General features: G+C 48.6%; 1 protein-coding gene across 1 annotated transcript in view; it reads left to right on the plus strand.

The window, feature by feature from the left end:
• Positions 1–26,954, plus strand: part of NUP160 (nucleoporin 160) — a 325,024-nt gene that overhangs the window by 142,355 nt on the left and 155,715 nt on the right. Inside the window, exon 15 of the mRNA XM_069226465.1 lies at positions 23,851–23,924. Within this exon, the coding sequence (XP_069082566.1) occupies positions 23,851–23,924 (74 nt within the window). The remainder of the gene's footprint in view (positions 1–23,850; positions 23,925–26,954) is intronic.

Raw genomic sequence — 26,954 nt, forward strand, 5'->3', positions numbered from 1 at the left:
AGTGTCCCCAGCAACCAAGTACAAGGTAGTTACCCACCCATTCGTCCTATAGACTAACACAGGGAGTAGTGGTTGGAGTTTGTGTGATTCAGGTCCCTTCCCAGAGGAAACCAACAAATGAGGAAGGTTGGAGAGTGCCCCCCACTTTTTGCCTGCTGACAGTGTTTTGATTTTTCACTGGGATACTGCTAACCAGGACCCAGTGACTGTTCTCTCTCCCTCTAAATGTGGTTGTCTAGGACATTGAACACACCACAGTTGGCATACTGGTGCCACCACATGAGTCCCTAGTATATGGTACTTAGGTACCCAGAGCATTGGAGCACCAGGGGCTCCCTGTGGGCTGCAGTTCTAAGAGAGCACATTTTAATAACTATCTGATCAGCATCATCAGTACCTGGTGGACTCTGATCTGACCTCTCCCCTAGAAATGGGAAAGAAAGCAGACAAGTGGGTCTGCACTAGGGTGAGTAGGAAGGCTCACACGGGGTGACCACAAAGAAGGAAGCAGGTAAGTCTCAAGACAAGATTGGTGTAGGAAAATGCCACCTTTGGCATGGTTACCCCCTAACCTTTTGCCTTTTGTTGATGCCAGCTTTGATTAAAAGTGTGCTGGAACCCTGCTAACCAGGCCCCAGCACCAGTGTTCTTTCACTAAAAATGTACTATTTCCACAATTGGCACAGCCCTGGCACACAGGTAAGTCCCTTGTAAATGGTACCCCTGGTACCAAGGGCCCTGCGGCCAGGGAAGGTCCCGAAGGGCTGCAACATATGTTGCGCCACCCTAAGGGACCCCTCACCTAACACATGCACACTGCCATTGTAAGATTGTGTGTGTTGGTGGGGAGAAAAAGGCTAAATCGACATTGCATCCCCCTCAGGATGCCATGCACACAATGCCGCCTGTGGCATAGGTAAGTAACACCTCTAGCAGGCCTTACAGCCCTAAGCAGGGTGCACTATACCACAGGTGAGGGCATAGCTGCATGAGCAATATGCCCCTACAGTGTCTAAGTCCATTCTTAAACATTGCAAGTACAGTGTGGCCATATTATGTATATGGTCTGGGAGTTTGTCACAAATGAACTCCACAGCTCCATAATGGCTACACTGAATACTGGGAAGTTTGGTATCAAACGTCTCAGAATAATTAACCCACATTGATGCCAGTGTTGGATTTATCGAAAAATGCACACAGAGGGCATCTTTGAGATGTCCCCTGTAGTTAACCCAATCCTTCAGTGCAGGACTGACTGGTCTGTGCCTGCAGGACTGACTGGTCTGTGCCAGCCTGCTGCTGAGAGACAAGTTTCTGACCCCCTTGGGTGAGGGCCTTTGTGCCCTCTGAGGCCAGAAACAAAGCCTGCTCTGGGGGGAGGTGCTTCACAGCCCCCCCGACCCCACACCAAGTGCTCTACAAAACCCCCCTGAGGACACATGTAGTTACCTGCTGGCAGACTGGAACCGGAGCACCCCTTTTCTCCATAGGCGCCTATGTGCTTTTGGCACCTTTTTGACCTCTGCACCTGACCGGCCTGGAGCTGCTGGTGTGGTAACTTTGGGGTTGCCTTGAACCCTCAACGGTGGGCTGCCTGTGCCCCAGAACTGAGACTTTTAAGTGTTTTACTTACCTCACAATCTAACCTTTACTTACCTCCCCCAGGAACTGTTGATTTTTGCACAGTGTCCACTTTTAAAATAGCTTATTGCCATTTTAACAAAGATTGTATATGTTGCTTTTATTCAAGTTCCCAACTTGCCTGTGTGGAGTACCTTGCATTTTATGTGTTTACTTCAAATCTTGAACCTGTGGTTCTTAAAATAAACTAAGAAAATATATTTTTCTATATAAAAACCTATTGGCCTGGAGTAAGTCTTTGCGTGTGTGTTCCTCATTTATTGCCTGTGTGTGTACAACAAATGCTTAACACTACCCTCTGATAAGCCTACTGTTCGACCACACTACCACAAAATAGAGCATTAGAATTATCTAATTTTGCCACTATCTTACCTCTAAGGGGAACCCTTGGACTCTGTGCACACTATTTCTTTCTTTGAAATAGTACATACAGAGCCAACTTCGTGCAGCAGGAGACAGCTCCTGCCCTAAGAAAAGCACCAATCCTTCCACCACTACTGTCACTTCTACTACTAGTGCCCCTAGCAAAGCACTAGTGGTGGGACTACTAACAGTAGTCAGTCCAAGAGTGTAGCTGGGCTCATCTTAGGAACTCCAGTGGGGATTGTGCTAGTTAGAGAGACCACTGAGGCTGTTTTGGTCTCCAATGGGGAAATTGACTTTGCCACCCTTGCTGCCTGTCCCCTTCATATAGGTAAATAACGGCAGCATCCTCTAATTAATGGTGTTGAGGCTGAAGCCTACAGGCACACAGGTGCCAGTGTCACTATGGTGACTGAGGAACTGGTGTCTCTTGAGCAACACCTACTTGGTCACACATACCAAGTGACTGATGCTCATAATAACACTTTGTGCCACCCCATGGCTGTTATTGATTTCAACTCGGGGGAGGTTACTGAAAGTAAGTAAAGACAGTTGTGGTTGCCTCAGACCTACCTGTAGAGTGAGGGAATGACTTGGAGACTTCAGCTTGGGCTGAAGTAGAATTGGAGGCCCAAACAGCAATGCTGGGCGTCCCAGGGCACATATTTGCCCTCACAAGAGCACAGGCTAAAAAGCAAAAAGCCTGGAACAATGGCCCAAGAGCTTCCTAAACCAACGAGCAAGAAGGTAAGAAAATGCCCCTTGCTCCAGCCTCCATTGAGGTTTCAACTCTTGAGGGAGAGGAATCCACACCTTTTGGTGGAACCTACACCAGAGGAGCAGCAAGCTGACACAGTTGACGTGTGGGTGCAGGCGGACCCGCCAGGGAAGAACTCAATAGGGAACAACAGGTTCGATGGCATGTGTAGCTGCAGATACACATGTTGTGCATAGCCCGCCATCTGGTGTTGGGTCGGAGTGTTACAAGTTGTTTTTCTTCGAAGAAGTCTTTCGAGTCACGAGACCGAGGTACTCCTCCTCTTTGCTTCCATTGCGCATGGGCGTTGACTCCATCTTCGATTGTTTTCTTTCCGCCATTGGGTTCGGACGTGTTCCTTTTCGCTCCGGGTTTCGGAACGGAAAGATAGTTAAAAATTCGGAAAATTGCGTCGGTATTGTTGCGATCGGGATCGGGTTAGATAGAATCGACATCGAATCGTGAAGAGCTCCGGTAGCCCTTCGGGGTAATTTCGATCCCCCGTCGGGGCCTGGTCGGCCCGACCGCGTGTAACATCGAGGCTGATGGAACGGACCCCGTTCCGATTCTGTCCTAAATGCCACAACAAATACCCATATACAGACCAACATTTGGTCTGTAACCTGTGCCTGTCGCCCGAGCACAAGGAAGAAACTTGTGAGGCCTGTCGTGCGTTTCGATCCCGAAAAACGCTCTGTGACCGGCGAGCCAGAAGATTACAGATGGCGTCCACGCCGACAGGACACTGAGAGTTCGAGGAACAAGGAGAAGAAGAGGAAGCCTTCTCTATCCATGAATCGGACTCTGAGGAATTAGACGTCCACGAAACAGTGAGTAAGACCTCGAAGCCAGCACACAAGAAAACAGACACGGCCCAGGGGACGCCACTGCCAACAGGCCATGGCTCAACCCATAAAGTCGGTGACCGCCCATCGGCACCGAAAAAGGCCGAACTGGTGCCGAGATCGTCCGACTCGGGTCGAGACACAGGCCCGCAGCAATCTCGGGACCGTGAAAGTGCTGCCAACAAAGATCGACGCCGAGACAGCGGAGCCGAAGCTGCTCGACGCAGAGACAGCGGCACCGAGGAAGATCGGCGCCGAGAAGTTTCGACTCCAAAAAAGAGGAAAGTCGCCTCGGAGCCGAAAACGAGTAAGGACATAGTTTCGGTGCCGAAACGACCGGCAACCGAGCCAACTACAAGCTCATATTCAGAAGAGCAATCACTGTCCTCTCAATTGCGCAAACATAGATTCGAGGAAGAGTTACAGTCCACTGGAGTAGACCACACTCAAAAGCGGATCTTCATACAGAGTGGAACAGGGAAGATCAGCACCCTTCCCCCTATTAAGAGAAAAAGGAGACTTGAGTTCCAAACACAGGAACAAGCACCACAAACAAAAGTGGTGAAGAAGGTAACTCCGCCACCCTCTCCTCCACCTGTAACTTACATATCACCGGCACAGACTCCGTCACACTCACCGGCTCACACCACCATGAGCCAGGATGACCAGGACGCTTGGGACCTATACGACGCCCCAGTGTCAGACAACAGTCCGGAGGCGTATCCTACCAAGCCCTCACCACCAGAGGACAGCACGGCGTATTCACAGGTGGTAGCTAGGGCAGCAGAGTTCCATAATGTGTCGCTACACTCGGAACCTGTCGAGGATGACTTCCTTTTCAACACCCTCTCCGCCACCCATAGCACCTACCAGAGCCTGCCTATGCTCCCAGGAATGCTAAGGCACGCAAAGCAAATCTTCAAAGAGCCTGTCAAGAGTAGAGCAATAACACCAAGGGTGGAAAAGAAATATAAAGCACCGCCCACAGACCCTGCTTTCATCACCTCACAACTGCCACCAGATTCAGTTGTAGTGGGGGCAGCTCGCAAGAGAGCCAACTCTCACACATCAGGCGATGCACCACCTCCGGATAAAGAAAGCCGCAAGTTCGACGCAGCCGGAAAAAGGGTCGCAGTACAAGCTACAAACCAGTGGCGCATCGCAAACTCTCAAGCGATATGACAGAGCCCATTGGGACGAGATGCAGCACCTCATCGAGCATCTACCCAAAGATTTACAAAAGAGGGCGAAACAGGTGGTTGAGGAGGGACAAAACATCTCCAATAACCAAATACGCTCCTCTATGGATGCAGCGGACACAGCTGCAAGAACAATTAACACAGCAGTAACCATAAGAAGGCACGCGTGGTTACGAACATCTGGCTTTAAACCGGAGATACAGCAAGCGGTGCTCAATATGCCATTCAATGAGCAACAATTGTTCGGACCCGAAGTGGACACGGCAATTGAGAAGCTAAAAAAGGACACTGACACTGCCAAGGCCATGGGCGCACTCTATTCCCCGCAGGGCAGAGGCACTTTCGGCACTTTCCGCAAAACAACCTTCAGAGGGGGGTTTCGGGGTCAAGCCACACAAGCCAGTACCTCACATTCAACACCGTCTACCTACCAGGGACAGTACCAAAGGGGAGGCTTTCGGGGCCAGTACAGAGGAGGACAATTCCCTAGAAACAGGGGAAAATTTCAAAGCCCCAAAACACCTGCAACCAAACAGTGACTCACAGGTCACTCATCCCCTCCACACAACACCAGTGGGGGGAAGAATAAGTCAGTATTACCAATCTTGGGAGGAAATAACAACAGACACCTGGGTCTTAGCAATTATCCAACATGGTTATTGCATAGAATTTCTCCAAATCCCTCCAAATATACCACCGAAAACACAGAATATATCAAAACAGCATTCAGACCTTCTAGAAATAGAAGTTCAAGCATTACTGCAAAAGAACGCAATAGAACTGGTACCAGGTACACAAATAAACACAGGAGTTTCCTCCCTGTACTTTCTAATACCAAAAAAGGACAAAACACTGAGACCAATCCTAGATCTCAGAACACTAAACACCTACATCAAATCAGAACACTTTCACATGGTCACGCTACAAGAAGTGTTACCATTGCTAAAGCAACAAGACTACATGACAACCTTAGATCCACATACCGGTACATCCCTCGCACAGGAAATACCTAAGGTTCGTATTCAAAGGAATACATTACCAATTCAAAGTATTGCCGTTCGGTATAACAACTGCACCAAGAGTCTTTACAAAATGTCTAGCAGTAGTAGCTGCACACATCAGAAGGCAGCAAATACACGTATTCCCGTATCTAGACGATTGGCTAATCAAGACCAACTCACTAACAAAGTGTTCACACCACACAGATCAGGTCATACAAACCCTCTACAAACTCGGTTTCTCCGTCAACTATGCAAAATCACACATTCTGCCGTGCAAAGTACAGCAATACCTAGGAGCAACAATAGACACAACAAGGGGAATAGCCACTCCAAGTCCACAAAGGGTTCAAAATTTCCTAAAAGTTATACAAACCATGTATCCAACACAAAAAATACAGGCAAAGATGGTATTACAACTCCTAGGCATGATGTCCTCATGCATAGCCATTGTCCCGAACGCAAGACTGCACATGAGGCCCTTACAACAGTGCCTAGCATCACAATGGTCACAAGCACAGGGTCACCTTCTAGATCTGGTGTTAATAGACCGCCAAACATACATTTCGCTTCTATGGTGGAACAGTATAAATTTAAACAAAGGGCGGCCTTTCCAAGACCCAGTGCCACAATACGTGATAACAGATGCTTCCATGACAGGGTGGGGAGCACACCTCAGTCAACACAGCATCCAAGGACAATGGGACGTACATCAAACAAAGCTGCATATAAATCACCTCGAACTGCTAGCAGTTTTCCTAGCGTTAAAAGCATTCCAACCCATCATAACCCACAAGTACATTCTTGTCAAAACAGGCAACATGACAACAATGTATTATCTAAACAAACAGGGGGGGACACACTCGACACAGCTGTGCCTCATGGCACAAAAAATATGGCAATGGGCAATTCACAACCACATTCACCTAATAGCACAGTTTATTCCAGGGATACAGAATCAACTTGCAGACAATCTCTCTCGAGATCACCAACAGGTCCACGAATGGGAAATTCACCCCCAAATTCTAAACACTTACTTCAAAATTTGGGGAACACCTCAAATAGACTTATTTGCAACAAAGGAGAACGCAAAATGCCAAAACTTCGCATCCAGATACCCACACAGGCAGTCTCAAGGCAATGCCCTATGGATGAACTGGTCAGGGATATTTGCGTACGCTTTTCCCCCTCTCCTTCCATATCTAGTAAACAAATTGAGTCAAAACAAACTCAAACTCATACTGATAGCACCAACATGGGCAAGGCAACCTTGGTACACAACACTGCTAGACCTATCAGTAGTACCCCACGTCAAGTTACCCAACAGGCCAGATCTGTTAACACAACACAAACAACAGATCAGGCATCCAAACCCAGCATCGCTGAATCTAGCAATCTGGCTCCTGAAATCCTAGAATTCGGACACTTAAACCTCACCCAAGAACGTATGGAAGTCATAAAGCAAGCTAGAAGACCATCCACTAGACACTGCTATGCAAGCAAATGGAAAAGGTTTGTTTGCTACTGCCATAATAATCAAATTCAACCATTACACGCATCTCCAAAGGATGTAGTGGGTTACTTACTACACTTACAAAAATCGAACCTGGCCTTCTCTTCCATTAAAATACACCTCGCAGCAATATCTGCATACCTGCAGATTACCCATTCAACTTCACTATTTAGGAAACCTGTCATTAAAGCATTTATGGAAGGCCTCAAAAGAATTATACCACCAAGGACACCACCCGTTCCTTCATGGAACCTCAACATCGTCTTAACAAGACTCATGGGTCCCCCTTTTGAACCCATGCATTCTTGCGAAATACAATTCCTAACCTGGAAAGTTGCATTTCTCATCGCCATCACATCTCTAAGAAGAGTAAGTGAAATTCAGGCGTTTACAATACAAGAACCTTATATCCAAATACACAAAAATAAGGTAGTCCTAAGAACCAATCCTAAATTTCTACCAAAGGTTATTTCACCGTTCCACTTAAATCAAACGGTAGAACTACCAGTGTTCTTCCCACAGCCAGACTCGGTAGCTGAAAGGGCACTACATACATTAGACATCAGAAGAGCACTAATGTACTACATTGACAGAAAAAAAGAAATCAGAAAAACAAAACAACTGTTTATTGCATTCCAAAAACCTCATACAGGAAACCCAATATCAAAACAGGGTTTAGCCAGATGGATAGTTAAGTGCATCCAAATCTACTACCTTAAAGCAAAAAGGGAGCTTCCCATTACACCAAGGGCACACTCAACCCGAAAGAAAGGCGCTAGCATGGCCTTCCTAGGAAATATTCCAATGCACAAGATATGTAAGGCAGCCACATGGTCTACGCCTCACACATTTACTAAGCACTACTGTGTAGACACGCTATCCGCACAACAAGCCACAGTAGGTCAAGCCGTACTAAGAACTTTATTTCAGACTACTTCCACTCCTACAGGCTGAGCCACCGCTTTTGGGGAGATAACTGCTTACTAGTCTATGCACAACATGTGTATCTGCAGCTACACATGCCATCGAACTGAAAATGTCACTTACCCAGTGTACATCTGTTCGTGGCATTAGTCGCTGCAGATTCACATGTGCCCATCCGCCTCCCCGGGAGCCTGTAGCCGTTTGGAAGTTATCTTCAACTTTGTACATTTGTAAATATATTACTTAAACCTTAATTGGTACATACTTATTCACTCCATTGCATGGGCACTATTACTAACACACACAACTCCTACATCACCCTCTGCGGGGAAAACAATTGAAGATGGAGTCGACGCCCATGCGCAATGGAAGCAAAGAGGAGGAGTCCCTCGGTCTCGTGACTCGAAAGACTTCTTCGAAGAAAAACAACTTGTAACACTCAGACCCAACACCAGATGGCGGGCTATGCACAACATGTGAATCTGCAGCGACTAATGCCACGAACAGATGTACACTGGGTAAGTGACATTTTCAATTTGACCCACACTGGAAAGCTTAAGGCAGCAAGCTGCAGCACAAGACGCAAGGGATGTCAGTGGCACCCATAGGGTGTACTGGGAAAAGTCTCCTATATTCAGAAACAAGGGTTCCGAAACCTGGTGCCACCAGGAGGTTGGTGATCCCTCTGAAGTTTAGGGAGTTCGTGTTATCCTTTGCACATGAAATTCCCCTGGCAGGTTACTTGGGGCTAAGAAGACTTGGCACAGTCTTGTCCCACACTTTCACTGGCCCCACATGTCTGAAGGCACAAAGGAGTTTGGTTGCTCCTGTGTCACCTGCCAAGCCACTGGCAAGACGGGTGACACTCCAAAGGCCCCCTTAATTCCATTTCCTGTGGTTGGGGTGGACATTGTTGGCCCCCTGGACCCTCCAACAGCTTCTGGGAACAGATTCATACTGGTGTAGTGAACCATGCCAGGTACCCAGAGGCCATTCCTCCTAGGGCCACCACAGCTCTTGCAGTGGCAAAAGCCATCCTTGGCATCTTTTTAAGGATGGGTTTTCCTAAAGAGGTGGTATCAGACAGGGTGGTATCAGACAGGGGTGCCACCTTCATGTCTGCTTGCCTGAAAGCCATGTGGAAGGAATGTGGTGTTACATTCAAGTGCACCACCCTTTACCACCCTCAAACAAATAGCTTAGTAGAGAGGTTTAATAAAAAAACTCAAGGTTGTGATAATGAGACTCTCTGAGAAACTCAGGTGGTGGGATGTCCTGTTACCATGTCTCCTTTTTGCCTATAGGGAGGTCCCTCAGAAGGGTGTGGGCTGCAGCCCATTTGAACTTTTGTTTGGGTATCCTATTATGGTTACCCTTGCTCTTGTTAGAAGGCTGGGAGCAACCTCTCAAGCCTCCTGAACAGGACATTGTTGATTATGTACTTGGCCTCAGATCAAGGATGGTTGAGTACATGAAGAGGGCTAGTCGAAACCTTGAGTCCAGCCAAGAGTTAGGTAAACAATGGCATGACAGAAGGCTGTCCTAACTGTCTACCAGCCAGGACAGAAAGTGTGGGTGCCTGAGCCTGTGGCTGCCAGTGCACTCCAAGCAAAGTGGAGTGGTCCCCACAGCATTGTGGAGAAAAAGGGTGCGGTCACCTACTTGGTAGACCTTGGCACTCCCAGAAGCTGCCACAGGGTGCTTCATGTGAATTGCCTTAAGCCCTATTATGACAGGTCTGATATGACTCTACTCATGGCAACGGATGAGGGACAGGAAGAGGAGAGTGATCCTCTCCCTGACCTCTTCTCCCAAAATGCAACTGATGGCTCAGTTGATGGGGTAGTACTTGCTGACTGCCTCTGAGTCCTAAAAAGAGGACTGCAGAAACCTCCTAGAACAGTTCTCAGAACTGTTCTCCCTGACACCTGCTCAGACCACATAGTGTGACCACACCATTGACACGTGGGACAACTTGCCTGTTAAGAGCAAAATCTACAGGCAAACCTGATCATGTGAGGGAATGCAACAAATCTGAAGTTCAGAAGATGCTAGACTGAAGGGTCATTGAGCCCTTGGGCTAGCCCTGTAGTGCTTGTCCCAACACATCACTCCCAAGATGGCAAAAGAGAAATGATGTTCTGTGTATACTACAGAGGTCTTAACACTTAATAAAACAGATGCTCATCCTATCCCTAGAGTAGATGAGCTTATAAATAGGCTGGAATCTGTCCAGTATCTGAGCACCTTTGGTCTGACTGCTGGCTACTGGCAGATCAAGTTATCAGAGGAGCCAAAAACCGCATTTTCCACCCCTAGTGGCCAGTATCATTTTACTGTGATGCCCTTTGGGTTGAAAAATGCTCCTGCTATATTACAGAGGCTGGTGAACAAGGTCCTCCTAGGGTTGGAAAGCTTCAGTGCGGCTTATCTGGACGACATTGCTGGCTTTAGCTCACCTGGTCCACCTATGAAATGTTTGGGCTCTGCAAAGGGCAGTCCTCACTATCAAGGCCTCTAAGTGCCAGATGGGGCAGGTGAAGGTGGTACAGGGAAAAATCCAGACTATTCTGGATTGGACTGCTCCTACTACACAGACCCAGGTGACGGCTTTTCTAGGCCTCAGTATGTACTAAAGGAGGTTCATTACAAATTATAGCTCCATCGTAGCCCCTCTAAATAACCTCACTTACAAAAGGATGCGTAAGAATGTTTTATGGGCAGCTAGCTGCTAAAAAGCTTTTGCTGACTGTAGGAAGTTGGCTCTGTATGCACTATTTCAAAGTAAGGAATAGCATGCACAGAGTCCAAGGGTTCCCCTTAGAGGTAAGATAGTGGCAAAAAGAGATAATACTAATGCAATATTTTGTGGTAGTGTGGTCGAGCAGTAGGCTTATCAAAGGAGTAGTGTTAAGCATTTGTTGTACATACACACAGGCAATAAATGAGGAACACACACTCAGAAACAATTCCAGGCCAATAGGTTTTTGTTATAGAAAAATATCTTTTCTTAGTTTAGATTAGGTTCAAATTCTACATGTAATATCTCATTTGAAAGGTATTGCAGGTAAGTACTCTAGGAACTTTGAATAATCACAATAGCATATATACTTTTTACATATAACACATTTAGCTGTTTTAAAAGTGGACACTTAGTGCAATTTTCACAGTTCCTGGGGGAGGTAAAGTAATGTTAATTCTTGCAGCTAAGGAAACCACCTACGGGGTTCAGATTGGGGTCCAAGGTAGCCCACCGTTGGGGGTTCAGAGCAACCCCAAAGTCACCACACCAGCAGCTCAGGGCCGGTCAGGTGCAGAGTTCAAAGTGGTGCCCAAAACACATAGGCTTCAATGGAGAAGGGGGTGCCCTGGTTCCAGTCTGCCAGCAGGTAAGTACCCGCGTCTTCGGAGGGCAGACCAGGGGGGTTTTGTAGGGCACCGGGGGGGACACAAGTCCACACAAAAAGTACACCCTCAGGAGCGCGGGGGAGGCCGGGTGCAGTGTGCAAACAAGTGTCGGGTTCGTAATAGGTTTCAATGGGAGACCAAGGGGTCTCTTTAGCGGTGCAGGCAGGCAAGGGGGGGGCTCCTCGGGGTAGCCACCACCTGGGCAAGGGAGAGGGCCTCCTGGGGGTCACTCCTGCACTGGAGTTCCTATCCTTCAGGTCCTGGGGGCTGTGGAGCAGAGTCTTTTCCAGGCGTCGGGATTTCTGAGTCAGGCAGTCGCAGTCAGGGGAAGCCTCGGGATTCCCTCTGCAGGCGTCGCTGTGGGGGCTCAGGGGGGACAACTTTGGTTACTCACAGTCTCGGAGTCGCCGGAGGGTCCTCCCTGAGGTGTTGGTTCTCCACCAGTCGAGTCAGGGTCGCCGGGTGCAGTGTTGCAAGTCTCACGCTTCTTGCGGGGATTGCAGGGGTCTTTAAATCTGCTCCTCTGGATAAAAAGTTGCAGTCTTTGTTGAACAGGGCCGCTGTTCTCTGGAGTTTCTTGGTCCTTCTAGAGCAGGGCAGTCCTCTGAGGATTCAGAGGTCGCTGGTCCTGGGGAAAGCGTCGCTGGAGCAGTTTTTTCTGAAGGAGGGAGACAGGCCGGTAGGGCTGGGGCCAAAGCAGTTGGTGTCTTCTTCTCTGCAGGGTTTTTCAGCTCAGCAGTCCTCTTCTTCTTTAAGTTGCAGGAATCTAAATTCTTAGGTTCAGGGGAGCCCTTAAATACTGAATTTAAGGGCGTGTTTAGGTCTGGGGGGTTAGTAGCCAATGGCTACTAGCCCTGAGGGTGGGTACACCCTCTTTGTGCCTCCTCCCAAGGGGAGGGGGGTCACATTCCTATCCCTATTGGGGGAATCCTCCATCTGCAAGATGGAGGATTTCTAAAAGTTAGTCACTTCAGCTCAGGACACCTTAGGGCAGTGGTTCCCAAACTTTTTCGATCCCCGGCTCCTTTGACCTATTGGCCGTGTTGGCCACGGCTCCCCATTATGTTACTTTTTTTTGGCGGGTGGGGGAACGTAATCCCAGCCTATACCTGTACCTACACTATTTACAGTTTGACTTCTTTATTCTCTCGTTCAGGTTCCTGAAAACCATTTATTTTAAACTATTTCTTTTCTTTTGTCATAGGGATATTATTAATGGTACTCTGGCGCCCTCCGCTGGTCACAATAATTAATGCAGGGGGTTTTGTTTCCAAAACCACGGTGAAAAGCTACCGATTAAAAGCACCTCCGAGTGGTTTCCAGACTGTGTGCGGCGCCCCTGGCTAATTTTGACGGCGCACCAAGGAGCCGCAGCGCACAGTTTGGGAACCACTGCCTTAGGGGCTGTCCTGACTGGCCAGTGACTCCTCCTTGTTTTTCTCATTAATTCATCCGGCCTTGCTGCCAAAAGTGGGGCTGTGGCCGGAGGGGGCGGGCAACTCCACTAGCTGGAGTGCCCTGTGGTGCTGGAACAAAGGGGGTGAGCCTTGGCTCACCGCCAGGTGTTACAGCTCCCGCCTGGGGGAGGTGAGCAGCATCTCCACCCAGTGCAGGCTTTGTTACTGGCCACAGAGTGACAAAGGCACTCTCCCCATGGGGCCAGCAACATGTCTCGAGTGTGGCAGGCTGCTAAAACCAGTCAGCCTACACGGGTAGTTGGTTAAGGTTTCAGGGGGCACCTCTAAGGCGCCCTCTGGAGTGTATTTCACAATAAAATGTACACTGGCATCAGTGTGCATTTATTGTGCTGAGAAGTTTGATACCAAACTTCCCAGTTTTCAGTGTAGCCATTATGGTGCTGTGGAGTTCGTGTTTGACAGACTCCCAGACCATATACTCTTATGGCTACCCTGCACTTACAATGTCTAAGGTTTTGCTTAGACACTGTTGGGGCACAGTGCTCATGCACTGGTGCCCTCACCTATGGTATAGTGCACCCTGCCTTAGGGCTGTAAGGCCTGCTAGAGGGGTGACTTATCTATACTTCATAGGCAGTGTGAGGTTGGCCTGGCACCCTGAGGGGAGTGCCATGTCGACTTACTCGTTTTGTTCTCACCAGCACACACAAGCTGGCAAGCAGTGTGTCTGTGCTGAGTGAGGGGTCCCCAGGGTGGCATAAGCTATGCTGCAGCCCTTAGAGACCTTCCCTGGCATCAGTGCCCTTGGTACCAGGGGTACCAGTTACAAGGGACTTACCTGGATGCCAGGGTGTGCCAATTGAGTAAAACAAAAGTACAGGTTAGGGAAAGAACACTGGTGCTGGGGCCTGGTTAGCAGGCCTCAGCACACTTTCAAATCAAAACATAGCATCAGCAAAGGCAAAAAGTCAGGGGGTAACCATGCCAAGGAGGCATTTCCTTACACTGACCTTAAACAGGCTCTGCTCCTATTCTAAGAAGTCCTGACTACTCCAAACAGTTCATAGTACAGACAGATGCATCTGAAATACAGGTTGGGGCAGTGCTGTCAAACTGAATACAGAGGGCCAGGATCAACCAGTAGATTGTATAAACAGAAGGTTGACCACCCCAGGGAAAGCGCTGGTCAGCCATTGAAAGGGATGCCTTTGCTGTGGTTTGGGCTTTGAAGAAGCTGAGGTCATACTTATTTGGCACTCACTTCCTTGTTCAAACCGACCACAAGCCCCTTCTGTAGTTGAAACAAATGAAAGGGTGAAAATCCTAAACTTTTGAGGTGGTCCATATCCTTAGAGGGGATGGACTGTACAGTAGAACATAGACCTGGGAGTACCCACTCAGATGGACTCTCCAGATATTTCTACTTGGACAATGAAGACTCATCTGGACAAGGTTATTTTTATTGTCCTTTGAGGTTATTCTTATTGTCCTTTTTTTTGGGGGGGGGAAGGGGGGGAGGGTGTTATGTAGGAAAGTATCCTGTTTTGCTTGGTTACCCCTCACTTTTTGCTTGCTGTCAGTGTGTTGTTTTGACTGTGTTCACTGGGATTCTGCTAACCAGGACCCCAGTGACTGTGCTCGTTCCCAATAACTTTGGCTGTTACTGACTTTGCACACCCCACAATTAGCATACTGGTGCCCCCATGTAATTCCATAAAATATAGTCCATAGGTACCCAGGGATTTGGGCACCAGGGGATCCCCATGGGCAGCAGCATGTATTATGCCTCCCATGGGGGGCCCATGTAACATGTCTGCAGGCCTGACATTGCAACCTGCGTGCAAAGGTGCATGCACCTTTTCACATCAGGTCACTGCAAGCCACCCCTTTTGGCAAGGCCCTCCTAGCCCAGAGGGCGGGGTGCAAGTATCTATGTGTGAGGGCACCCCTGCTTGAGTAGAGGTGCAGTTACAAACTCCAGCTCCATCTTCCTGGGCTTCCTCAGTGCGGGGACGCCATTTTACCAGTGTACAGGACATAGGTCACTACCTATGTCCAGCTACATAATGGTAACTCCGAACCTATTGGTTGTCTGATTCCCTGTGCTCTAGGGGCTCTTTAGAGGACCCCCAGTTTTGCTCCTACCAGTTTTCAGGGTTTTACCAGGCAGCCCGCGCTGCTGCCATTCTACAGGCAGATTTCTACCCTCCTTCTGCTTGAGCAGCTCAAGCCCAGGAAGGCAAGTCAAAGGATTTCCTTTGGGAGAGGGAGGCAACACCCCCACCTTTGTTACATGGCTTGGGAGTCGTTTACTTCGACTTCTGGCCGCTGGAACTGCAACTGGACTTCACAGGAACCCACATTCTGCAAGTTTTACGACAACTCTGCTCTACAACATTGTTTCTATGCCTCGTTCCAGCAACTGCAACATTTCCCCTGCTATGCATTGTCTGAAGGCGACTAGTCTTCGGCCTGCACAGGAAGGAATCTTCCTTGGAGTGAAGTAGTCACTCCCCTGCATCTGCAGGCACCAACTACAACCGGCTGCGTGGATCCTCTCTTCTCTGGAGCTGCGTGGATCCCGCATCACAAATTGTGATCTGGAGTGGTCCCCTTGGTCCTCTCTGCCCTCTGTCCAACGTGGGAGATGGTAAGCCCTTGTGTCTCCTTGCAGGAGAGTACCCCTGTGCACTGCTACTCTTGCAGCTACCAAGGCTTGTTTGCTCCTACACCAAGGGTTCTTTAGGCTCCGTGTAGCTCCGGCCCCCGCACCCCTTCCTGCAAAGCACAGTCTCTCTTGCCTGCTGCTCCAGCGACGTGGGACTCCTCTTCAGGTGTGCTGAGTGGGCCTCACTGTGACTCCTATGCCTGCTGCGACTCCTGTGCCTCACTGCGACTCCTGTGCCTGCTGCGACTCCTGTGCCTCACTGCGACTCCTGTGCCTGCTGCTCCAGCGACGTGGGACTCCTCTTCAGGTGTGCTGAGGGGGCCTCACTGTGACTCCTCTGCCTGCTGCTCCAGCGACCTGGGACTGCTCTCCAGGTGTGCTGCGTGGGCCTCACTGCGACTCCTCTGCCTGCTGCTCCAGCGACGTGGGACTCCTCTCCAGGTGTGCTGAGTGGACCTCACTGTGACTCCTGTCCCTGCTGCTCCAGTGACGAGGGACACTTCTTCAGGTGTGTTGAGTGGACCTCACTGTGACGCCTGTGCCTGCTGCGACTCCTGTGCCTCACTGTGACTCCTGTCCCTGCTGCTCCAATGACGAGGGACACTTCTTCAGGTGTTATGAGTGGACCTCACTGCGACTCTTGTGCCTGCTGCTCCAGCGACGTGGGACTCCTCTTCAGGTGTGCTGAGGGGGCCTCACTGTGACTCCTCTGCCTGCTGCTCCAGCGACCTGGGACTGCTTTCCAGGTGTGCTGCGTGGGCCTCACTGCGACTCCTCTGCCTGCTGCTCCAGCGACGTGGGACTCCTCTCCAGGTGTGCTGAGTGGACCTCACTGTGACTCCTGTCCCTGCTGCTCCAGTGACGAGGGACACTTCTTCAGGTGTGTTGAGTGGACCTCACTGTGACGCCTGTGCCTGCTGCCCATGGGTCGCCTCGGGGGCTGCCTTCTCTTCTTGTGACTCTCCCAGCTGGTGACAGCCCCCGGGGAGTCCCCTCCTTGAGTGGAGTCCCCTGGACCTTGCTGGTTCTCTTCAGCCTTGCAAAACCTTCTTGCCTGACTCTTGCATTTGCCAAGGCGTGTTGGAGGTTTTGTGGCACCACTGACCGACTGCATCTCGACCGTGGATGTGGAACATCACTTGCATCACTCCTGAGTCTCCTTCGCTCCTGTGGGGCACTGCTGTCCTTTTGTCCACCATCGACCTGGTCCTGAATCCACAGAAGGGTGGGTAGTGGCTCCTGCCACAAACGGACACCATCTCCAACTGGATTTGGTCCCCTTCCTTTGTAGGTCCTTTTTTGTCAGGATCCACCTTTGGGTTCTTCCATTCTTGGTTTGGTCTTGCACAGTCCTTTTCCAAAGTCCTCCTGTTGGTTTTGGGGAATACCAGGTCACTAGGGGGCACCCTGGTACTTACCTTTTGGGGTTCCTCCAGCTTGCTTCTCCTGATTTCAAAGCCTTTGTTGGGGGAGTGCGTTTCACATTCCACTTTGTTAGTATATGGTTTGGTCCTCTTCCCCTGGGCCCTCACTATTTGCTATTGGTTTTTCCAATGCCTATTGCTTTCTATGCCATTTACTGATTTCTAATGTGTATATAATAGTGTGTTCGGTGGCATGTGTAGCTGCAGATACACATGTTGTGCATAGTCCGCCGTCTGGTGTTGGGTCGGAGTGTTACAAGTTGTTTTTGTTCGAAGAAGTCTTTTCGAGTCCCGAGACCGAGGGACTCCTCCTCCTTTGTTCCATTGCGCATGGGCGTCGACTCCATGTTAGATTGTTTTTTTTCTGCCATCGGGTTCGGACGTGTTCCTTTTCGCTCCGGGTTTCGGGACGGAAAGATAGTATTAACTTTGGAAAACTACGTCGGTATTGTTTCGCTCGGTATCGGGTAAGAATAGAATCAACACCGAATCGTGAAGAGCTCCGGTAGCCCTTCGGGGTAATTTCGATCCCCCGTCGGGGCCTGGTCGGCCCGACCGCATGTAACACCGACACTGATGGAACGGACCCCGTTCCGATTCTGTCCTAAATGCCACAATAAATATCCATATACAGACCAACTTTTGGTCTGTAACTTGTGCCTGTCGCCCGAGCACAAGGAAGAAACGTGTGAGGCCTGTCGTGCGTTTCGGTCCCGAAAAACGCTCCGTGACCGGCGAGCCAGAAGATTGCAGATGGCGTCCACGCCGACAGGACACCGAGAGTTCGAGGGACAAGGAGAAGAGGAAGCCTTCTCCATCCATGAATCGGACTCGGAGGAATTCGACGTCGAAGAAACCGTGAGTAAGACGTCGAAGCAAGCACCCCACAAGAAAACATACAAGGCCCAGGGGACACCACTGCCAACAGGCCATGTCTCAACCCATAAAGTAGGTGACCGTCCATCGGCACCGAAAAAGGCCGAACTGGTGCCGAGATCGTCCGACTCGGGTCGAGACACAGGCACGCAGCAATCTCGGGACCGAGAAAGTGCTGCCGAAAAAGATCGACGCCGAGACAGCGGAACCAAAGCTGCTCGACGCAGAGACAGCGGCACCGAGGAAGATCGACGCCGAGAAAGCTCGACGCCGAAAAAGAAAAAATTCTCCTCGGAGCCGAAAACAAGCAGAGACACAGTTTCGGTGCCAAAACGACCAGCAACCGAACCAACTGCCAGCTCATATACAGAGGAACAATCACTGTCCTCTCAAATGCGCAAACACAGATTTGAAGAAGAGTTACAAACCACTGATGTAGACCACACACAAAAGCGGATCTTCATACAAAGTGGGACAGGGAAGATCAGCACTCTTCGCCCAATCAGGAGAAAAAGGAGACTCGAGTTCCAAACACAAGAACAAACACCACAAAAAATGGTGAAGAAGGTAACTCCGCCACCCTCTCCTCCACCTGTAACTCACACATCACCGGCACAGACTCCGTCACATTCACCGGCTCATACCACCATGAGCCAAGACGACCAGGACGCTTGGGACCTATACGACGCCCCAGTATCAGACAATAGTCCTGAGTCGTACCCTACCAAGCCCTCACCACCTGAGGACAGCACAGCGTATGCACAGGTGGTAGCTAGGGCAGCAGAGTTCCATAACGTGTCGTTACATGCAGAACCTGTCGAGGATGACTTCCTTTTCAACACCCTCTCTTCCACCCATACCACCTACCAAAGCCTGCCTATGCTTCCAGGAATGCTAAGGCACGCAAAGCAGATCTTCAAAGAACCTGTCAAGAGTAGAGCGATAACTGCAAGGGTGGAGAAAAAATATAAAGCACCGCCCACGGACCCTACTTTTATCACCTCACAGCTGCCACCAGATTCAGTCGTGGTAGGGGCAGCTCGCAAGAGAGCCAACTCGCACACATCAGGCGAGGCACCACCTCCGGATAAGGAGAGCCGCAAGTTCGACGCAGCTGGGAAAAGGGTCGCAGTACAAGCTGCAAACCAGTGGCGCATCGCCAACTCTCAGGCGCTCCTAGCGCGATATGATAGAGCCCATTGGGACGAGATGCAGCATCTCATCGAGCATCTACCCAAGGAATTTCAAAAACGGGCAAAACAAGTGGTTGAGGAAGGACAAAACATCTCCAATAACCAAATACGCTCCTCTATGGACGCAGCGGACACAGCTGCAAGAACAATAAATACCGCAGTAACCATAAGAAGGCACGCATGGTTGCGCACATCTGGCTTTAAACCGGAAATACAGCAAGCGGTGCTCAATATGCCGTTCAATGAACAACAATTGTTTGGACCCGAAGTCGACACGGCAATTGAGAAATTGAAAAAGGACACTGACACAGCCAAGGCCATGGGCGCACTCTATTCCCCGCAGGGCAGAGGCACTTTCGGCACCTTACGCAAAACAACCTTCAGAGGGGGGTTTCGGGGTCAAGCCACACAAGCCAGCACCTCACAATCAACACCGTCTACATACCAGGGACAGTACCAAAGGGGAGGCTTTCGGGGCTAGTACAGAGGAGGACAATTCCCTAGAAACCGGGGAAAATTTCAAAGTCCAAAAACCCCTCCAACCAAACAGTGACTCACAAGTCACTCAACCCCTTCACACAACACCATGGGGGGAAGACTAAGTCAGTTTTACAAATCTTGGGAGGAGATAACAACAGACACTTGGGTCTTAGCAATTATCCGACATGGTTATTGCATAGAATTTCTCCAACTCCCTCCAAATGTCCCACCAAAAACACAGAATATGTCAAAACAACATCTAGACCTTCTAGAACTAGAAGTTCAAGCATTACTGCAAAAGGACGCAATAGAATTGGTACCATGTACACAAATAAACACAGGAGTTTACTCACTGTACTTTCTAATACCAAAAAAGGACAAAACACTGAGACCAATCCTAGATCTCAGAACACTAAACACCTACATCAAATCAGACCACTTCCACATGGTCACGCTACAAGACGTGTTACCACTGCTAAAGCAACAAGACTACATGACAACCTTAGATCTAAAGGACGCATATTTCCATATACCGATACATCCCTCGCACAGGAAATACCTAAGGTTCGTATTCAAGGGAATACATTACCAATTCAAAGTGTTGCCGTTCGGTATCACAACCGCACCAAGAGTATTTACAAAATGCCTAGCAGTAGTAGCTGCACACATCAGAAGGCAGCATATACACGTATTCCCGTACCTAGACGATTGGCTAATCAAGACCAACTCCCTCACAAAGTGTTCACACCACACAGATTGTCATACAAACCCTCTACAAACTCTGTTTCTCCATCAACTATACAAAATCTCACATTCTGCCGTGCAAAACACAGCAATACTTAGGAGCGACAATCAACACAACAAAGGGAATAGCCACTCCAAGTCCACAAAGGGTTCAAAATTTTCACAAGGTTATACAAGCCATGTAGCCAACACAAAAGATACAGGCAAAGACGGTATTAAAACTCCTAGGCATGATGTACTCATGCATAGCCATTGTCCCAAACGCAAGACTGCACATGAGGCCCTTACAACAGTGCCTAGCATCACAGTGGTCACATGCACAGGGTCACCTTCTAGATCTGGTGTTGATAGACCGCCAAACATACATCTCGCTTCTATGGTGGAACAGTATAAATTTAAACAAAGGGCGGCCTTTCCAAGACCCAGTGCCACAATACGTGATAACAACAGATGCTTCCATGACAGGGTGGGGAGCACACCTCAATCAACACAGCATCCAAGGACAATGGGACGTACATCAAACAAAGCTGCATATAAATCACCTCGAATCGTTAGCAGTATTCCTAGCGTTGAAAGCATTTCAACCAATCATAACCCACAAATACATTCTTGTCAAAACAGACAACATGACAACAATGTATTATTTTAAGAAACCGGGGGGAACACACTCGACACAGCTGTGCCTCCTGGCACAAAAGATATGGCAATGGGCAATTCACAACCACATTCGCCTAATAGCACAATTTATTCCAGGGATCCAAAATCAACTAGCAGACAATCTCTCTCGAGATCACCAACAGGTCCACGAATGGGAGATTCACCCCCAAATTCTAAACACTTACTTAAAAATTTGGGGGACACCTCAAATAGACCTATTTGCAACAAAGGAGAACGCAAAATGCCAAAACTTCGCATCCAGGTACCCACACAGGCAGTCTCAAGGCAATGCTCTATGGATGAACTGGTCAGGGATATTTGCGTACGCTTTTCCCCCTCTTCCTCTCCTTCCATATCTAGTAAACAAATTGAGTCAAAACAAACTCAAACTCATACTAATAGCACCAACAAGGGCAAGACAACCTTGGTATACCACACTACTAGACCTGTCAGTAGTACCCCATGTCAGGTTGCCCAACAGACCAGATCTGTTAACACAACACAAACAACAGATCAGGCATCCAAACCCAGCATCGCTGAATCTAGCAATCTGGCTCCTGAGATCCTAGAATTCGGTCATTTAAACCTCACCCAAGAATGTATGGAAGTCATAAAACAAGCTAGAAGACCATCCACTAGACACTGCTATGCAAGCAAATGGAAAAGATTTGTTTGCTACTGCCATAATAATCAAGTTAAACCATTACATGCATCTTCAAAGGATATAGTGGGATACTTGCTACATTTACAAAAATCAAATCTAGCCTTCTCTTCCATAAAGATACACCTGCAGCAATATCTGCATACCTGCAAATTACCCATTCAACTTCACTATTTAGGATACCTGTCATTAAAGCGTTTATGGAAGGCCTGAAAAGAATTATACCACCAAGAACACCGCCTGTTCCTTCATGGAACCTCAACATCGTCTTAACAAGACTCATGGGCCCACCTTTTGAACCCATGCACTCTTGCGCAATGTAATTCTTAACGTGGAAGGTTGCATTTCTCATTGCCATCACATCTCTAAGAAGAGTAAGTGAAATTCAGGCGTTTACTATACAAGAACCTTTTATTCAAATACACAAAAATAATGTGGTCCTAAGAACCAATCCAAAATTTTTACCAAAAGTTATTTCACCGTTCCACTTAAATCAAACGGTAGAACTACCAGTGTTCTTCCCACAGCCAGACTCAGTAGCTGAAAGGGCACTACATACATTAGACATCAGAAGAGCACTAATGTACTACATTGACAGAACAAAAGAAATCAGAAAAACAAAACAACTGTTTATTGCATTTCAAAAACCTCATAGAGGAAACCCAATATCAAAACAGGGTATAGCCAGATGGATAGTTAGGTGCATCCAAACCTGCTACCTTAAAGCAAAGAGAGAACTGCCCATTACACCAAGGGCACACTCAACCCGAAAGAAAGGCGCTACCATGGCCTTCCTAGGAAACATTCCAATGAACGAGATATGTAAGGCAGCCACATGGTCTACGCCTCACACATTTACTAAGCACTACTGTGTAGATGTGCTAACTGCACAACAAGCCACAGTAGGTCAAGGCGTACTAAGAACTTTATTTCAGACTACTTCCACTCCTACAGGCTGATCCACCGCTTTTGGGGAGATAACTGCTTACTAGTCTATGCACAGCATGTGTATCTACAGCGACAGATGCCACCGAACTGAAAATGTCACTTACCCAGTGTACATCTGTTCGTGGCATGAGTCGCTGCAGATTCACATGTGCCCACCCGCCTCCCCGGGAGCCTGTAGCCGTTTGGAAGTTATCTTCAACATTTGTAAATATATTACTTAAACCTTAGTTGGTACATACTTATTCATTCCATTGCATGGGCACTATTACTAACATACACAACTCCTACCTCACCCTCTGCGGGGAAAACAATCTAACATGGAGTCGACGCCCATGCGCAATGGAACAAAGGAGGAGGAGTCCCTCGGTCTCGGGACTCGAAAAGACTTCTTCGAACAAAAACAACTTGTAACACTCCGACCCAACACCAGACGGCGGACTATGCACAACATGTGAATCTGCAGCGACTAATGCCACGAACAGATGTACACTGGGTAAGTGACATTTTCCTTACTTACCTTCATTTGAAGTATTACATATACAGTATGTTAGTATTTGTTACCATAATAAGGTACCTTTATTTTTGTAACACTGTGTGGTTCCTTCATGTGTGTAAGTGCTGTGTGACTGCAGTGGTATTGCATAAGCTTTGCAGGTCTCCTAGATAACTTTTGGGGTCTAGCTGCAGCCTACACATCTGCTGACCCCAGACACTGTTCAGCCCTCCTGCGGACGAGGCTTGCGGCCAGATTTTAGGCCAGATGTATCCTTTTGGGCCAGTGGCGTGGTGCTTTGAGCAGGATGTCTTTGGTGATGACTATGTTGACAAGGTGTTGTTAGGCCAGATTTCTTTAGTGATAGGCAACATTCATTTGGATCTTTAGCAGGTTTTTGGAAGGTGATTGTCAGGCAGTTCTAATCAGGTGTGTACTTTGCAGATGTTCAGTACTTGCCCCTCTGTAGTGTTATGTTTAGAATGTGTAAAATCTCACGTGGGGAGTGACATGTATTCTGGTAGGAAGTTACTGTATGTTAAACAAATTGCCAAACAAATGTTGCATTGATGGGTTTTACCCTTTGTGAAGGTTGTAGAGCACTTCCCTGACCCATTCCTCCTGTTTTTTTTTTCTGTAGAGATTTCAACCTGCGGCTGTTGACGGTGCTTGACCTGTCTGATACTACCGGTGTGTCACCCCCACTGAAATCAGGTAACATTGCTTTTGAATGCTCCTTCCACTGCCCTATGTGCCTGAATGCTTTCCTTGCTGTATCTGCTGTACATTCAGCTTCTTCATTGTTATTGTGTGGCTTTCACTTGAATGCTTTCTTCAGCCCTAGACCAGTGAGGGCTCCGTCTCTTCCTCTGAACAAAGAATTCAGAAGTTGAGAATGGTGCTGGCAGCGGTGAGCCATAGATCTCTCCTCTGTGGTTCTGCAGGAATCATTGTGCACAGCTTCTCCCGAAGCCATCTGAAGTCACGTCCTTTCTTCTTGCCATGAAGTCTACTCTCAAGAAAAAAGTACCTTATCGTGTGTCCACCATACGTGGGCATGACATCTGCAATATTGTCAGACATTAGGATGGGAACAGAAGCAGCTGTGAAATTGAGTTAATGTGCAGGTGTGTAACGTTAGTGAGCAGCACCGAGTAGGTGCAGAAACATCAAAGCAGATGCCTCTGTCTGGAGAAGTTTCAGTAGCTCAGGTGTGGTCTATCGCCAAACCGGCCGCCAAGAGGAATGGAAGGAAAGGTAAGTAGTCGCCTTGGAGGGTAGTTTAGGGATAGACAGAGTTCTCCCCTAACCCACCCAGCTAGAGGACCAGTGGGTCGAGCCGTAGAGCCACTGAGCAGAGTTAACAAATCTGTTGGAACATTTTGATTCAAAACCGGTTGACCCGCTAACATTGCAGCCACCTGCAGATAGGAGTCCCACTCCCCCTCCAATAGATGCCTAGGTCATAACGTGGGTCTGCCCCGGTGTACATTACCACCTGGTGAGGTTTTATAGGCATTAGCTTCGTGTTGTAGGCAAATACTTATTTAGGCTGGTGATCTACACAGTGTGCAAAGCTAGGCACACTTTGAAGTGCAAAGCATTTGTTGTACTCGCAGCATCAGACTGGCAACTCACACACTCCGAGGAATAACTTGAGACCAATTGATAAATATACTTCAGATTTTTATATTAATTTTAAGACCAAGGTAGTCCGAATTGGTTTAGTAATTTTCGAGATGAATTTTTGAAGTTTAATAGTCTTGGTGTGTAAACATGCACCTTAGAAATCAGTGGAGGATAACTTTTAAAAATTCATATAAAATCACACAGTAGGTTTACCAATTTCTTCTTTTGCATGTTGTCCGAGGTAGTCGGTGGGTGCACTGTGCCAACCGGAGAGGTTCGGGTGGCTCCTGGTTCCGGCGGGAGCAGCAGGGAAGGGTCTCTGGAGCTGGTGCAGGGCCACTGTGGGGGATCACTTGGAAAAACACTGCACAGGTAAATTTAGAGGTGGAACCTGGTGGTCCCCTTGGAGTGTTGAGGTCGCAAGGGGTGGGGGACCCTTACGGCACAGCAGGTTCTTCGATGCAGGGCACCAGGTGGCCAGGTGCAGAGCATATCAGTGATCCAGGAGCTGTGTGCAAGGATGCCCTCAAAAGCAGGAGGTGAGTTGATTCAAGGGTCAATTGCAGGGCAACGGGGCAGTGGGAGGTCTAGGTTGTTTCTGAAGTCCCTCGACTGGGGCTTCCTCCTGGTCATTTTTTCAGTCCCTGGTGGGCTGTTTTTTGGGACTGGTGTGGTTCAGCAGCTGGAGGGCATAGTACCACCAACCTTGGCACACTGCCAGGGGTTGTCCTCACACTTGTGGGTGTGAAGTTTGGTCTGGCTATCACGTCCGGCCTTGGATTTAGCACCCGTGAAGTGGACCACACTGGTTTCTTGTGAATTTAGAGTGGTACCTCTGTGGGTTATGTAGAGTAGTCGGGGGAGGTAGTTCATTTTGATGCTGTTGATGCGGCCAAGCCACGAAATCTCTTGCCCCATTGGTAAAGATCTTTGTGTAGTGCCTCTAGCACGGGTGGAATGTTGCTAGTGTATAATATGTGGATAGAATCTGTGCGTGGTCCCCATGTACCATAGATAGGGGGCGTCCCTTGACAAGTTATGGCTGTGAGCAAACGTCGAGACATAGGTGGGTTGTGCTACTCCTATGCCTGTAGAGTTTGTGTAGTTAATGTGGAACTAGAAACAGCTTCACCCTAACAGACACACATTATAATGGTCCCCATTTACTTCCATTCTGTTCATCGCCTGATTGGATTCTATATGAGGGACTTGGGGTTCCATAGTGAGTGCCAATATATTTGGTATAGGGGCCACCCTTGCCTGGTGCCCCTGAGTAGGGTTATCGAGGCAGAGAAATCACCATTGATCTTGAGATGAAACTTTGGAGCTGCATAGTTGGCCATTAGGTAAATCATCGTATGCAGGTCCAGTCTGGTTCTCGAAAGGACTGCCTGAAGAAACTGGCAGTCCATCGTATCGAGGCTTTTTACACTTGCAGGCTGAGTGCACCACTAAGATAGGCAGTCTGAGGTGGACAGTTAAAGAAGTGTTTCACCATCTTGTTTTTGGTGAAACTAGGAACTCTGGGTCGGGGTTATCCCACGTCATACAGGAAGTGGCCGTATAGAGGGTATTGTCACCCCGGGGGTAAAAAGCCCATTGACTACTTCCCTACACTCCTCTTAACACCCCTAAATAGAGTATTTAGGTGGCTCCCTGATAGCAGTAACTCAGATTCGACTACTGAGCACCGAGAAAGGAAGGAGTGAAGAGTGGAATCTGCAGACCTGCTCCAAAGATTGGCCCAAAACCCTGACCGGCTGCTTGCACTTGACTCATTTCTGAGACCAGCTTTGCAACGAGCTGGACATCCTCCTCAATACCCTTGGAGGACTGCCCCATCAACTGGAAAAGCTCTCCCTAAGAGCAGAGGATATGCTACATTGCATCTACAGGCACCGCTTGCAAGGTCCGGTACTCTGTCCTGTTGGCTATCGGGCCCACCATGGGAGGAAGGAGCCAGAATAAGATTTTGTAGCTCAGGAGATCAGCCTTGCCATTTCACCTAAGTCCTGAGACGCTCGGGGTCTCCCTACACCTATACCCGGAGTACTGGACCCCTTGCAGTAACCAAGACTTTGAGGCCCAATCCAGACTCTTTAACAGCACCAAGGC

This window comes from Pleurodeles waltl, chromosome 3_1 (assembly GCF_031143425.1).
Source record: "Pleurodeles waltl isolate 20211129_DDA chromosome 3_1, aPleWal1.hap1.20221129, whole genome shotgun sequence".
In the NCBI taxonomy this organism is placed as follows: Eukaryota; Metazoa; Chordata; class Amphibia; order Caudata; family Salamandridae; genus Pleurodeles; species Pleurodeles waltl.